Source organism: Pyrus communis, chromosome 12 (genome assembly GCF_963583255.1).
Source record: "Pyrus communis chromosome 12, drPyrComm1.1, whole genome shotgun sequence".
NCBI classification, from domain to species: Eukaryota; Viridiplantae; Streptophyta; class Magnoliopsida; order Rosales; family Rosaceae; genus Pyrus; species Pyrus communis.
Window position 1 is genome coordinate 8,720,425 of NC_084814.1, and position 15,839 is coordinate 8,736,263.

At 38.0% G+C, this 15,839-nt stretch overlaps 2 protein-coding genes across 3 annotated transcripts; one reads left to right on the top strand and one right to left on the bottom strand.

Annotated features, from left to right (window-relative positions):
* The first annotated feature begins 7,619 nt into the window (after positions 1-7,619).
* On the top strand, positions 7,620-12,317 carry LOC137711222 (uncharacterized). Of its 2 annotated transcripts, none has more exons than XM_068450448.1 (8): positions 7,620-7,812; positions 8,256-8,381; positions 8,928-9,026; positions 9,983-10,125; positions 10,898-11,006; positions 11,122-11,229; positions 11,580-11,720; positions 11,795-12,317. In XM_068450448.1, exons 1-8 carry the CDS (start codon positions 7,705-7,707, stop codon positions 12,194-12,196), a joined length of 1,236 nt encoding a protein of 411 aa, XP_068306549.1. In that variant the 5' UTR covers positions 7,620-7,704; the 3' UTR covers positions 12,197-12,317. The 2 variants fall into 2 exon arrangements, with proteins under 2 accessions (XP_068306549.1, XP_068306550.1); XM_068450449.1 differs by having other exon boundaries at positions 11,838-12,198.
* Positions 12,318-13,633: 1,316 nt separating this feature from the next.
* On the bottom strand, positions 13,634-14,397 carry LOC137710888 (probable calcium-binding protein CML13). The gene has a single exon (XM_068450044.1). It carries the CDS (start codon positions 14,305-14,307, stop codon positions 13,864-13,866), a length of 444 nt encoding a protein of 147 aa, XP_068306145.1. The 5' UTR covers positions 14,308-14,397; the 3' UTR covers positions 13,634-13,863.
* Positions 14,398-15,839: the final 1,442 nt, after the last annotated feature.

Genomic DNA, 15,839 nt, shown 5'->3' on the forward strand with positions numbered 1-15,839 from the left:
AAGAAAAGAAAAGAAAAACCACATAAAAAAAAAATATAAACTTTAAAAAATTCCAAAAACATTTTATTTTGTCGAGTCTTGTTTTTGTTGGCTAGCTACTTCCCAATTCAATTATGAGATTAAGTCCTAATTTTCTCATAACTTTCAAGAAATTTAAGTTTGGCATTAGTTCTTTACATTATTTTTGTTTTAACCATATTTTTTATGACATGATTTGGAAAAACAAATGCACATAGCCTTGATGTGAAACTAGAGCATGATTTAACACTTTATATGTATGTAAAATCTAGTGAGCTTATGTAACCCTTGGAAGTTTTTGAGCCTATTTATGATTGAACCATTATGCATCAATCTCATTTATTCTTGTGTGTATGATCTCATTTTACTATCTCTAGAGCTTGCTTTACACCTCTCGTTGCATCCATCAATTTATGTAAAATATTGGAAATGACATAGACATTTTTTTTTTGTTTCTTTCGTTTGAGCCTTTCTAGTCAACCCTTATTATTATTTTTCGTAGTTAGCCCCGTTGAGCCTTTATGTGTGCCTTTCTTGTTTTGTTTAACCTAAATATTTTCTACCTAGCCTTGTAAAAAATCTCCTAACCGTCGAAAGAGCTTGTAGAGTAATTCTTTAAGAGGAGAGAGAGTTCAAAGTGTTATGGGCTAAATATTTTGATAGAAAAGAAATGAAATGATGAAATGAAAAGAAAAAAAAAATGTTTGATTGAAAAAGAAAGTGGTGCCGTAAAAATATGTATGAAAAAAAGAAGAAAAGAGAAAGAAAAAAACTGTAAAGTTGTGCTTAAGTTCTAATTGCTTTCAAGTTATTTGAATTTCTCTCTAAGAGGAAAAATTTGGAGTGCTCTACAAATTTCTTAGATCTTTGTTGTTCCATTCCATTTTTTGTGTAGCCATTAATCCTCAGCTTCATTATAACCCTGTAAAAAACCTTTTGATCCAAGAAGTTACATCATATTGATAACGAGTTAGGTGGACAAGCAAACATATGGCGGCATATTTTGTGAGATTATTTGAGTGAAACACATTAACCCACAAATATGAGTGAATGAGTGTATACCTTGTGATTGCATTCACATGGCTATTACACACATTACACTCCAAGTTGGTTCATTCAAATTTGGTTAACTCTTGGATAATGTTTTAAACTATTGTTATTTATTTCTTGAAAGTTATCCCACGGTTGGTGTTATTTTAAATATGATAATTTGGGAAGTTAGCTATTATTTGTTTTTGTCGAGTCCTTATGTTTTCGTTTATTTTGCTCAAGGACTAGCAAAATCTAAGTCTGGGGGTTTTTGATGTGGTCATATTTTCATATATTTTATCATATATCTCCTTTGGATTTTGTACATATGAATGGGTTAAATGCACTAAATTCTATTGTTTTATTTTATAGGCATTCAATACCGGAGTTACATGAAAAAGAAGTGGAAAACGAGCTTTTCGGATGTCTAGACTAATTCCAATGGAGCAAGAGGCTAAGTAATTGCACAAAGACATGCATTACAGTAAGAAGATGAGATTGCAACGATTTTGGAATCAAATGGACATGGGAATACTTTTCAATGGAATTTAAGAGAGACTTAATTTCTAGTTTTTATTATATCCGTTTATTTTTTCATTTCTTTAATAAGGACATAAAGTCCATTATGCTTAGGAGTTTAGTGGGGGTTTAAACGGTATTTCAATTAGCTTTTATTTCCCTAGTTTGCCATGGGTTTTATATATGGAGATTGATTCTCCATTATGAGGATTCAACCAAAATCAAAATTAAAATATTGGAGGAAAAGGTTGCGACAAGGAGGAAGAAAGCTAGACTTTTTTTTTTTCTATTTTTTCTAGGGCTACGATGTAGCCTGATCATGAATATTTAATTTTCTTGTGGTATTATTATTATTAAGTTTTTATTTCATATTGCGTATCTTTTGTTAATTGTTATGTGCTTGATTTTTATTTAGATGCTTGATCAACATCTAGGTTTTAATCGAGTTGATTTGATGCAAGTTAGAGTGGATGCCATACTTAACTTGAGTTTAGCTTCTTGCAATTGATACCATATGTGACACACCCCGTCCCGAAGGAGGGCATGCTGGCCGTCACGTGAGAGTGACGTAACCATTTGCACAGTTCGGAAGCTTTAAAATATACTACTTCTAAAATGAAACACCCGAAGGTGAGTCCTTATTTGGTCCATTATGTCAGAACTCCGTTGAATTTCCTCGTAGTCACCACACCTTTGCAATTCTTGAACCTGGAGGGGCGCAAAACAAAATTGAGTGGGTCAGCAAAACGAACGTATTCAAAACCTTCTTTTCTCTTTTGCATATACTAACCCCTCGCCGTAAAACAAGTATAGTTTCCCAGAAAATAACATATATACGTATGTATAGATATGCCAGTCATGCTCAAAGATATATCATTCATGTTCATAAATATGCCATTCATGCTCGAGAATATGCCACAACGGAAACTCATAATCAAATGTAAGTGCTCAAGCGTAATTCACATCAATAACATATAATCTGGCAGCCGGGAGTCACCTAACGTGACCTGTACGGCTGCATCTAGAGCTCCACTCTCAACTCAATAACTGAATCTGCACACGAGTCGGAACCACCTAACGTGGTCTGTACGACAGGCTGGGTGTAATATATATATGCTCTAGTGCTACGATCACGTGAAGCTGTGCGATAAATCGCGGGTCACCTACAAGTCGGAACCACCTAATGTGGTCTGTACGACAGGCTTGCACCTAACTTGGATCCAAGGCGAGCATGCGGTGCTGGTGAACATACACGTGAAGGCTGTGCCCTGGCCTCGGGCGGGAGCACTAACACCGGGGGTGCAGATTATGAGCTCTCTAATCCTCTCAAACTACTACTGCATACAAACATGAATACCACTTACCTGGCACTTACCTGTGCGTCCACAGCACCAAATACACATATATAAATGCATGCCACTACTAATGCATGTGATGACAGTATTTCAATCGTATTCCAAACGTATTTCGTACGTATATCAAATGTATTTCAAAGGTAGCTTACCTGGGCCTCCTCAGCACCATGCAACAGTATGCATAATTATGATAATGCACATATTAAAATATGATGCATATATGACAGAATATTAAATTCGTATTTCTTTTAAAATACGTTTTCTGGAAAATACGTCAAGCATACGTATATATATATACTGAAAAGTAACTGCCCACTCACTGATCACATCGACGTCTCGTAGGTCCCTGAGCCTCCCCTAGATTGGTTACATTCTTCTTTTGTATAATTTTCACCTATACAAACAGTAACCAAATTGACATTATTTAACGCACATACACCAAACATTCGTCAATAACTTTCTCATACGTTGCTCAATTTGGGTGTATGAATATACCACGGTGATCTACACGACGTCACGAACGCGTGACAATTTTCAGAACTCAATTTGGAGCTCTCACGCGCCCCCACGCGCACTGTTCACGCGCTGCCCACGCGCGCGTCTTCTTCCTCGCGTCGCCGGACTGGTTTCGCCGGAGATGGTGTTTTGCCGGAATTTCTGGGTAAATTTCAAAGTGTCATAACTTCTTCACTTCTTAACCATTTTCGACGTACTATATATCAAAATGAAGGTATTGACGAGACGAACACATCCATACCTGCCTTGACCCCTAACTCGCCATGGATTCGCCGAAAAAAGCCCCGAAAGCTCCGGCCAAACTTTGAACTTGTCGTTCTCCGTGTTCCTACGTCCATTTTTCACGTAATTTATACCAAAATGAAGCCCTAATCATAATCTACCACGTTGGACTAGTTTTAGGGCCTAAAAACAACGGAATCAAACTTTTCCAAAAATACGAAAATTCGGCCGAACTTACAGTTCGTGATCCCGACGTCCAAATCCTTCAAACGAAGCACTCCGAGCTTCCTTAGGACCTCACCAAGCTTCCTACAAGCTTCAAAATCCCAAAAAACATCAATCTTTACGTGTGCATGAACAGTGCACATGCACAGTGAAATTGAAATCCATGTTTTCCGAAGTGAAACTCACCTGAAATTGGTACCATCGTGTTCGTGTGGTCTTCAGGAGTACGATGGTGGTCTTAGATCCTTCGTTGGTATAGTTTTAGGGTGGTTTTGTGGGTGGTCCGTGTGAGTTCGAAGGAGAGAGAGAGAACGGAGAGTGAATGAGAGATTTGTGAGGGAGGAGAGAGAGAGAGAGACAAGATGCAGAAATGGGGGAGAGATTTGAGGGAGGTGAGATCCTACCCAATCCCCAAATCAGTTACAACATATTTTACGCCCCTTAGTCTCGTTTAAGGGCATTTTCATAACTTCACGTCCTCGGAATTAAAATTCCGGGACGGGTTGTGACAATGATGAGTCGATTTCATATTATATATTTTACCCTAATCTTAGTTTATTTTGGAAGAATTTTGATACTTTGAATTATATTTTCAATATAGGACTTTTGAATTCCTCTGGGGACAAATGTGATCAAATGAATGAATTTTGGAGTAATTTCAAGTGGAGGATGTTCATAGTTGCTTAGCTTGATTATGTCAAAGTTTCAGATTTTTCTACCTAACAGTTTATTTATGGCGATAAAATAAAGGAGCAATGTGCAGTGATGTCACAATGATGTTTTGGGCTTATTTGGGCATTTTAGGGTCCAAGATGGTGTACTTTGGGTTTGAGGCCTTCTACAATTATGTTCGGGACATCTCAAGCTTTAATTTCACCCATTTTGGGCTTATTTTGGAGCCCTAAAGATCTATAAACGTTGCTGATTTGTGGCTGGGCAGATTTCCCATATTTGATTAGGATTATGTTTTCTAGTTTCACTTAAGTTATTATGTTTCCTAGTTTTTAAAAGACATTTTTTCTAGTAAGGATTCTGTTTTTAGTAGTCTAAATAAGGCCAATTAGCCATTAGGGGGAGAAAGCACTTTTTTTTTTTTTTTTTTTTTTTTTTTTTTTGGGGAACTTGGTTTAGAGAGTGTTGACAATTCAAGTTTATTTACAAGGTGTTTTCTTTCCATGTTTTTAATAATATTTTGTTTTATGATTGTTAGGAACTAATTCTCTTTTACTAGGGCAACACCATGAGCCTTAGCAAGAATATGTAGTTTCTTTTCAATTTGCTTATGATAGTATGCATGCATGTTTTGAATTATTTATCACTGTGTTTAAACTATCTAATTGTCTAGATGGTTGGCCATCATTAGGATATTTAGATAAGTAATTTGATGCAATTTTGGCGGATGGTTGTCCCTGAAATTGACTAAGGCTTCTTGTAGTTAATATGTGTCACTTCACTTAGGATGAACGACACTTCTTAAGGGTTCCATTGTTTTTCAAAAGGTTTTCACAAAACTTAATGAGTTGCATATTCACCTTCGATCTGGACACCATGAACGGGTTTATGTTAGATATGCGTTCTATGTTGGAGTTTCCAAGTAGGACATATTTTAGGAATACCTAACCTTCAAAATATGTATGGATAACTCATAAGTAATTGGAAGAACCACATAGGATTGTTAAGGTTACGGCAGAACTTTAGTGTTTAAATTGATTTTCAAAACTTTTTTCTTTTGTTTTCTTTACTTTGCCAATTTATTTAATTATTTTTAATTAAATTCGTTTTTTTAAATTTAGGTCATAAAATCAACATTTTTCAAACTTTGTTTTTGAATAATTAATTAAGATTTGGTATTTACTCAAATTATTCATTCAATACCTATGGAGATCGACCTTGCTAGATTACCTTGTACTCTTGCAAGTATTTTAAGTGTTTTTATCCCTATTTTTTTAGGTGGTAAAAATCCTATCACCATAAACACCTATTTGTAAATGCCATGTAATTAGGGCTTATGTGATTTTCCAACAATTTCCATAGAGTTTAATGGGTTTTTATTTGTTTAAATTTATCTAGATGTCATAGAGGATTAACATGAAAGGATACTTTTGATGTAACCAGATACCATGGCCGTTGAAAAATTTAGGGAAAATCAATCATCAATATTAGGAACTACTTGAGCATAACTGTAGCATCTCACATCGCCCAGGGAAGTGGACAATCTCTACCTAGCACGAGGCCTTTTGGGAGCTCACTGGTTTCGGGTTCCATCGGAACTCCGAAGTTAAGCAAGTTCGCTCCAGAGCAATCCTAGGATGGGTGACCTACTAGGAAGTTCTCGTGTGAGTTCCCAGAAACAAAATCGTGAGGGCGTGGTTGGGGGCCCAAAGCGGACAATATCATGCAGTAGTGGAGTTGAGCCTGGGATGTGGTGATGGCCCGGGCCGGAATGTGACAACTTGGTATCAGAGCCATTCCCCAACCGGAAGTGTGCTGACGAAGATGTCGGGGGGGGGGGGGGGTGGATTGTAGCATCCTACATCGCCCAGGGAAGTGGATCCTCTAAGCCTTATATGTATATTCCCATCTCTACCTAGTACGAGGCATTTTGGGAGCTCATTGGCTTCGGGTTCCATCGGAACTCCGAAGTTAAGTGAGTTCGTGCGAGAGCAATCCCAGAATGGGTGACCTACTGGGAAGTTCTCGTATGAGTTTCCAGAAACAAAACTGTGAGTGCGTGATTGGGGGCCCAAAACGGACAATATCGTGCTACGATGGAGGAGCCCGGGATGTGACAATAACATATTAAGGGAATGAAGTAGAATTGTTTACAGCGAATTCAGATTTCAAGCTTATTTTAATTTTAAGCTTAACTCAAATCATCATATCTTTTTCCATTAAAGTTTCTCAGTTATAATTTTTTTCAATTTAGTTAGTAAAAACCTTTAAAATCAATTCGATCTCTGTGGGACGATATCCATGCTTATATGCTATACTGTCATTTGATTTGTATACTTGTGAGCACTAAAATTTAAGACTTCATGAGGTTAATTTTGGTTATCTAATTTTCGCAACGGGATTCACAAATTTTTTTTTCCCAACATTTTGGATTTTGGTTTTTCTATGTTTTCGAAAAATTGCATATAATCTCATTTGGGTGTTGTTCAAACTGATAAAAAAAAAACTCAAGTTTGGTGAAAATTTTGGTGTTTGAATTTCTGGGTTTCTTTATAAAATGGTGACTGTGAATCTAGGAATGCTCCATTATGTTCTGGACCATTTATGGTGCATTCATGCACAGTACAAAGATTAGCCCTCCAAATTTTTTTCAAAGAGGGTGGGCTGAGGAGAGGAAAGGGACAAACATGTGCTATGGTGGGAGGGTTATATGAAAATGAATTGAAGTTTAAGGGGTGTTAATATAATGTTACAAAAGTGATGAGGTTTTATTAAAAATTCAATAAACCTCAGATAATGTTAATGCAATTAACCCATGCAAAAACAAAAAATCCAAAAATAAAATAAACAAAAGAAGAAAAAATTCAACTACAACTACCAACCATGCGGAACATCTAAATGACCTTTGACAAGCTGTTGATGAACCATTGAGTCATGTTCTGTCATAGTGGGGGCCCAGCCACGTGGCGTCCCTCTCACCCCCTACTGGTCAATCCCCCAAATAAAAATTTCAAAGAAAATTCGAAACAACGAGGACAAACAACCAAAACCCCAACCCAGCAAATACATAGAAAAATAATAGAAAAATCGAGAGAGAAAGAGAAAGGAAGTGATCGATCGGTCAGATCAAATCGAATAATGGGTATGTATGACAAGGGGAGGTTTTGGGGGTAGAAGACCAGCAATGAAAGGCGTCTACTCGCCGCCCGGAGATTACATCTACTTCAGGTCCCAAGTCCCTCTTCACAAGATCCCAGTACGTTTCTTTTCACCTCCACTTCTCCTTTACCCTTTCGAATTTCTCCATTTTTTTGTGATTTTGTTCCTGGGTTTGATTCTTTAGTTTGATTTTACTGCTGCATTTTTTGTTCTTTTGGGTTTAGTCTTACCTTTTTAGAAAACCCAATTGTAAGATGGTTCCTATGTTTGTGCATAGTTTTGTATTTTCAACTGTATTATGACATGGGTTTGTATCAAGTTTGTGAATTTTGATATGGGGTTTTTTCTAATTTGCTCAATTGTGAGTTGAGGTTCTGCATGTGGAGCTGCTTATGTATGTACCCTTTTTCAGCTGTAAAGCTACATGATTAAGGTGTGTTGATAAGCAGGTTTCTGCTTATTTCTGATTTCTTATTGTCTTGATAATCGGGTTTACTTTGAACTACTGTGTATGTTTACATTGAAATACCGTGTATGCAGATTGGCACGAAGCAGTGGCGATACCATGATTTTGGCCCAAAAGCAGTACCTCCTCTTATTTGTCTTCCTGGAACAGCAGGGACAGCTGATGTCTGCTACAAGCAGATCATGCCCTTGTCCATGAAGGTAGTTGGCTGGCCTTCATATAATCTTCATTGTTTGTATCACATAAGTCTTTCCAAAGCATATTAGTATTTGATTTTCGTTTTCTTTTGCGTCATAGGCACTTATAGACTATACTTTCCAGTTTTCATGGTCCACTGAGCTTGATTTTTTTTCTGTTTAGTTGTTTTGTTGCAAACAATCAGCAACTTGCATTTATAGTCCAAGATTTTGGATGAAAAAAAATTTCCGTGCATATTTGCTTTAGTTTTTGGTGTCTCTTGTATATGTTCAATCTCTGTATATTTGGATTTTATCTTTCTAGATAATGATTTCCTTTTATTCTCTTTAAATGGATAATTCAGTTGTTTAACTAGACCTTTAAGCCCTGATTTTTGGTCTCTGTGCTTCCGGTGCACTCAGGTTTCACTTTTCAGTAACATTTATATTTACCAATCCCAACCCCTCTCTGTCCAACACCCCTATATTTGAATGGTTGTAGCTGGTTAATCTTCTCAAGTTCTACTTAATAGATTAAACGTTAATACTAGTAAATTATAATATATGCAGGGTTATCGGGTGATTTCTGTTGATATTCCAAGTGTATGGAATCATCACGAGTGGATTCTAGCATTTGAGAAATTCTTGGATGCGATTGATGTCCATCACGTAAGAACTCCACTTACTTACAGTTTACTCCTGCCAGTGTCAATCTAATTTTCTTTAGTATTTCTGTTGCTTGCACTGAAGGAATTTCTCGTTTTCACAATGCACAAGTAGCTTTTTGGTTCTAAATTGTTAATTTCTTTAAGAACCACCCAACTGCTGCATACAGCTTTCAGTGATTAATGACCTTTTATCCCTACTTAATTATACATATGATATTTGGGTGCATCTTCATGTTATACTGTTAGCAAGGTGCTTCACGAATCAACACTTTTTCAGTGATTGTGCAAGATGGAAATATTACATTTTTGATTGCCTTTCTGCCACGCCCCGCTTCACAGATACACACGTAGAACTCTTGGTACTTTGAAATTAAAGAAAGATCCTAAATTCCCTGATTTCTAGTGTGTGGGTAGTTGAGTAGTGATTTCAGTTATACAGACAGATTTGAACTTGGTATCTAAGTCATATGATAGTCAGATAGTAAATTCACTGCAATAATTTACACTGAATGCTGCATCTAGAAAATTGCTTTTAATTTGGATCAGATTGGAAGGATTTCAGACATATTACATGGAATACAGTTAAACTATCCCTATGTCTAAAAACAAAGAGTTAACTATCCCTTAAATAAAATCATTCTTAGCACCATGATATTCTGTTTTTTTTTGTTTTAGATTAGATAATTAAACAGTTGCTGATTTTCTGGATATGAAATGCCTATTCAAATGGTGAAAAGTGATTGGAGCAGAGAAAGGGGAAACCCGCTGTCCATGAAATATTACATCATGTACTTGAGAAATGTGCTTCATAACAGTGCATATCTTGATATATAACTTAAATGAATTGTGAGATTTTCTAATTGATGTTAAAACATCTTCTCATACTTGTGGGGGCTCTAGTTAAAAAAAAAAAAAAAATAGTTCTTTTAGGTAATCTGATCAATTTCTTTCTAACAGATACATATCTATGGTACAGCCCTTGGGGGCTTCTTGGCTCAACTTTTTGCTCAGCATCGTCCAAGAAGAGTTCGGTCATTGATACTATCAAACACATTTTTGGACACGCGTAACTTCTCTGCAGAAATGCCATGGGCTCCCGTGTATGTTTGTCATGTTGTATTTTACACATTGATAAAGCTACAGGCATGCTGTCAATTTGTGCCAAATCAAAAATTAGGTATTAGATGGCAAATATTTAATGAGTGGTTTTGATAGAGGTTGATAGTTAAGCTATTTATTTCAACATCTGTGTTCCAGTGTTTTATAAGTGTTCAGACGTTGCATTGACCTAGCAAAGGGTTGTAATGGTCTTTGGTACTGCTTGATGTTTCTTGGTTTTTTAAGTTCTGTTCTTCCTTTCAAATAACCTAAATTATGTATTACCAGGATAAGTATTTAGCCTTTTAACTTCTCCCTGCTTCCATGGAATATTGAGCATTTGACCTAACTGATTGAAGGGATCAAGTTGATTGAAATTATCTACTTACCCTCTCAAGTGGCTAATCTCATCTGGGTTCTAAAGTGACATCATTATTAATGAAATGTCACTTGTGAAATAAAAAACTTCGTACGATCCTTATAAGGGATTACGTTCATTGGAACCATTTATCCACCCTTTTTCATGGTTATTTTTGTTTGATTTTCAAATAAAACAAGAAAAGAAAGGTTCCACCGTACATCAATTTTTAATCAAAATGTTTGGCATTATTGATTGGATATGATATACTGTTCCTCTGGAATTTAAATTCTCTATATATTGTTACAAGGTGCATGCTGCATTTATATAGTCTTTTGGCTCATAGAGTAATTTGCTTCCAATTTTGTTTTCTTTTGACAGATTGAGTTACCTGATTATGGTATTGTCTTATGCAGCATTAATTGGACCCCTTCTTTTTTGTTGAAAAGATATGTCTTGACCGGAATACTCGATGGCCCCCATGAGCCATTTATTGCAGATTCAGTCGACTTTGTTGTTTCTCAGGTAGAGTCTGTGAACGCCTTTACAATCTACCCGTTATGGCTATCCTTGTTACTTGTACAAGTTGAACGGTTGTGCAAGCTGTTGTAGTTTCTGACTTGGAACTGTGATAAATCAGGTTGAGATGCTCTCAAGAGAGGACCTCGCCTCCAGGTTAACTTTAACCGCTGATACTGTTTCAGTTGGACCGCTGTTGCTTACAGATTCATTCATTACTATAATGGATGTATGTATTCCAGATCTGGTTTGGTTTGTGTTGGTGCATACAAATACATTTTCAAATAATCCCTCTAGAAACAAGTGTTTGGTTACGTAATATATCACACTGCGTTTGTTGCGATAAATGTCTTTCTAGATTCGGAGTTACTTCACTTCTTCATCCTAAATTGTTTTGAAGAGACCAGCTGTGGTGTGGATATGATTCTTTCAACCACTGTTTAAATGTGAATGTCTACGGCTTTATGCCTTAGCATGTTTGTTCATACATCTGAACCTTCTTGCAATACCATAGATAGGGAAGTTTAAACATTTAAGCTGACCAGTCAAAAAATTTCTTCCTGAAACATATACATGAAGACAAATGACTACAGCGGGATTCCTCAACAACTCAAAGATGAAGTTGGCGAAAGGTATCTTAACGCAAGGCAAGCACAATTGAAGACTGGGGGAGATTTTCCGTTCCTGTCACGACCAGATGAAGTTAACTTACATCTTCAGGTAAATGGTCTCTCTAATTTGCTTCTACAAGTCTTTATGACCGTATAATCCAATGGTGTTTGCAATGTGGTCAGCTGCATCTAAGACAGGTTGGTGTGGAACCTCGACCTGACTTAGTTCCAGGTATTTCAAAGGGAGGTGGCGGTGGTAGTTCTAGCAAAGAGAGTGAGAAAAAAGACCCAGAAGATCCACCCAATGATGATAAAGGAAGCCTGGATAATCCATTTGCAGAACCTCAGCTACCTCCGGCTCCAGAGAGTTCAGAATCTCATAGCTCAGAAGACCAGCTCATCAGCAATGCAAAATTCTGCCACTTCGGTGATGGAGACACGACCTTGAAGAATCAACACACTATAACCACTGAATTTGTTATGCGACTTGGTCGTGAGATGTTTTCTGTTCATTTGCTTTCATTTTATATGGCATCGTTGTACATTAGTTTGAACTGTAATCCGAAGCTCAGACCTGTTGTGTAAAGTGGAGCATCTTGACATTGTTGTTTGTTGCTTGGATTCTGATTCTGAGTTCACATGTGCTTATCTCCAAGCCCTTTGTGGTGTTACGAATAGTAATATAAGCCCTCATCTCCTTGCATTAGATTCGGCAGCGTCGAAATACCTACTATGCGAGACTTTCAACTTCACACGAGGGCCCAATGGCCTACGATAGTCTCTCCTAATGGTCGTGAATCGATGTACAAAAAGTTCGATTGTTCACAATGAGGTCCAAGTTAAGGCTCCCAACAGCAACCGTGATGAGTCAGTGTCGTACATTGAGGACTCACTTGGTGTTGAGGATTGGAGTGGAATAACCTAACTGTATTTAAAGTATGTTTGAAGAAAGAAATAAAAAGGTCATGTTCAACTTGAAGGTTGACGATAAATTATTCAATAATGAAACTTATCCATTTCAATCCCCCCAAAATGGTGGGATTGTCTTCTTAAAAAACTGATGTTTCCTTCTCAAAGTTAAAAATTATTCATATCTACCTTCGATAAAACTTGAAAGTTACAAGTTACCCAATCCATTCTAATCCTAGTCACCAAACGAGCACCAAAGCATTTAGCAACTACATCAAGCTTCCAAATGTTACTTGAAGGTCTTACATTGGTTTTTCGATACCTCAGCTACATCCCATTCCCTAGGGCAAGACTCACCTACATAACCCATTAATACTTTACTCCACAGTTCATCACAGGACTGGGAAGGCTTCTCCAAGATCATTCAAACTATTGCAACAAGCATTGCATTGAAGGCATAGACTGCACCTTACTAACACAAATATCATTGCACCATTTCCATGTACTACAATTAGCAGCTCAAGTTCTGTTGTTTACTTGGTCTTCAACCGAAAGATGACCAAGTCTAGACATTCAAAAATATTCACGGTTGAGGGAACTTCCTCTTACCCGAGTGTTCAACATGATAATGAAGTGAACTCTATTCAATGTTGGCAGACGGTCAATCTAGAGCGTTAATGAAGTGAACTCTATTCAATTCTATGGTCCAACATTGATAATTGACATCGTAACATGACAGATTATGACAATAGAACATTACTCTTCAAATATCCTCGTCCGCAAAACCTGCCAGACCAAACTTATTAAGTTGTCTAATTCTTACATCAAAATATCCTATGACTGTAACACTCCACATTTCCACGTTAAATAAATCCAGCATTGAGAATTTGCACCACCAATGACCGATGCGAAACTCGCATCTAAATCCTACATTCACAACTAAATGATTGTATTCGAGACATAAAGTTTACAGAGGAAGCATTGCCTCATATGCTTCTCAATTACCATTTCTTTGAGCTTGAGGTGCAAATGCAATCGAAACGCAAGCGAAATGCAACCGAAAGATCAGACTTTACAAAAACAGCAAACTTCCCAAACAGAAACAAAATTCCAGACCACAAAGTAATCCAGCAAATCCAGATTACATTCCATAAAATCATCAGCACTTACATCCCAAACACCTCCAAATTTACCAAGTACTCGACACAAATTTCAATTCACCACAAACAAAATCCAAACAAACAAACCCAAAATTTACCATAAAAAGAAGAAAAAGACGTACATTACTCCCAAATTACTTCCACAAAACACTTTCACCCAGGCAAAACGTACCGTTTCGTCCCTCACTTGGCCACCATTCTGGCAATGAAGTCCTCGTATTTGATCTTCCCATCGGACCCGACATCCACCTCTCGGATCCACTCGTCAAATTCGGAGGGCTCCAATTTCTCGCCGATGCTGGTGAGGATGTGCCGGAGCTCCGAGACGGAGACGAACCCGGTGGAGTCCTTGTCGAGAACCTTGAAGGCGTCGCGGAGCTGGCGATCGAAGGGCTCGGGCTTCATGTGCTTGGCCATGAGTTCGAGGAAGCGAGGGAAGTCGAAGGGGGCGGTGAGCTTCTCCTCGGCGACTATGGATTTGAGTTGGGCCTGGGTCGGGTTGCCACCGAGCGATCGCATTAGGATCCCTAGCTCGGACGGAGCAATCTTGCCGTCGTTGTCGGTATCGAAGAGCGTGAACGCCTCCTTCATCGACGATACTTGGTCATCGCTCAAATCCTTGCCCATTTTTCCGGGTTCGCGGTTCGGGTTTTCGGGTCTCTCTCTGCGAAACTGGCTGGCTTTTGTCCCTTTTATTTCTCTGGGAGAAGTAATGGTGGAAAGGAATTTGGAATTTGAACAGAGGGAAGGAAATAATTGTTAGAGCGCTAACATACGTGGCGTCGTTTTGTGAGGAGTACACTAACTGTGTAATGGTGTCGTGTTGACGTTTGAGGTGCAAAAAATTAAGACAAGTTGTTACTTAACATTACAGTAATGATATTCTTTTTTCTTTGTAAGTAAAAAGTTTTAGATTCATTATTACTAAAGGGAAATTTGAACAACATATATGTTAACCTTTTGTGAAGTTAAGCTCACAACTCTTCTTCTTAGATAATATCGTTGATTAAAGGAAAAAAAAAAAAAAAATCCAAAGACAAGTTCAAACTCTAATGCTTCCAAGATTAGAAAAGAGTTTGGCGGTTCGAACTCTTCATTTTCTAACGTAATTTAAAATATTTATAGTAAATTCAATAATTTTTTTTTATAAAGACAGAGAAATATAACTTATTTAAAATATTTAATCTTAGTTTACTATCTTAAAGTTTTTTGGTTTTCAAGGTATATGAACTTTTTTTCATCCCAAACTGGTACCTAAAATCATAATTTTGAGACATTCATGTGACATCCCACATCGCCCAGGGGAGTGATCCTTAAATGTATATTCTCATCCCTACCTAGCACGAAGCCTTTTGGGAGCTCACTAGCTTCGGATTCCGTAGGAACTCTGAAGTTAAGTGAGTAGCGTGCGAGAGCATTCCCAGGATGGGTGACCCATCGAGAAGTTCTCGGATGAGTTCCCAAAAACAAAACCGTGAGGGCGTAGTTGGGGCCCAAAGCTGACAATATCGTGCTGCGGTGGTGGAGCGGGCCCGGGAAGTGGTCCCCCCCCGGGCCGGGATGTGACAATTTGGTAGCAAAGCCTAACCCTGGCCGTGGTATGCCGATGAGGACATCGGGCCCCTAAGGGGGGTGGATTGTGACATCCCACATCACCCAGGGGAGTGATCCTTAAACTCAATTAACTTCGGAGTTCCTACGGAACCCGAAGCCAGTGAGCTCCCAAAAGGCCTCGTGCTAGGTAGGGATGGGAATATACATTTAAGGATCACTCCCCTGGGCGATGTGGGATGTCACAATTTCCATCATTCTAATACTTACCCACAACTCTCTGCAACAACTCACAAATTGCTTGTAACATCCCACATCGCCCAAGGGAGTGATCCTTAAATATATATTCCCATCCCTACCCATCGGGAATGCTCTCGCGCGCTACTCGCTTAACTTCGGAGTTCCTACGAAACCTGAAGCCAGTGAGCTCCCAAAAGGCCTCGTGCTAGGTAGGGATGGGAATATACATTTAAGGATCACTCCCCTAGGCGATGTGGGATGTCACAATTTCCATCATTCTAATACTTACCCACAACTCTCTGCAACAACTCACAAATTGCTTGTAACATCCCACATCGTCCAGGGGAGTGATCCTTAAATGTATATTC

Coding starts and splice junctions, on each gene's coding strand:
- LOC137711222 (XM_068450448.1), top strand. CDS start 7,705: ATGACAAGGGGAGGTTTTGGGGGTAGAAGACCAGCAATGAAAGGCGTC. Junction 7,813..8,255: donor TCCCTCTTCACAAGATCCCA/GTACGTTTCTTT, acceptor CCGTGTATGCAG/ATTGGCACGAAGCAGTGGCG. Junction 8,382..8,927: donor TCATGCCCTTGTCCATGAAG/GTAGTTGGCTGG, acceptor TAATATATGCAG/GGTTATCGGGTGATTTCTGT.
- LOC137710888 (XM_068450044.1), bottom strand. CDS start 14,307: ATGGGCAAGGATTTGAGCGATGACCAAGTATCGTCGATGAAGGAGGCG.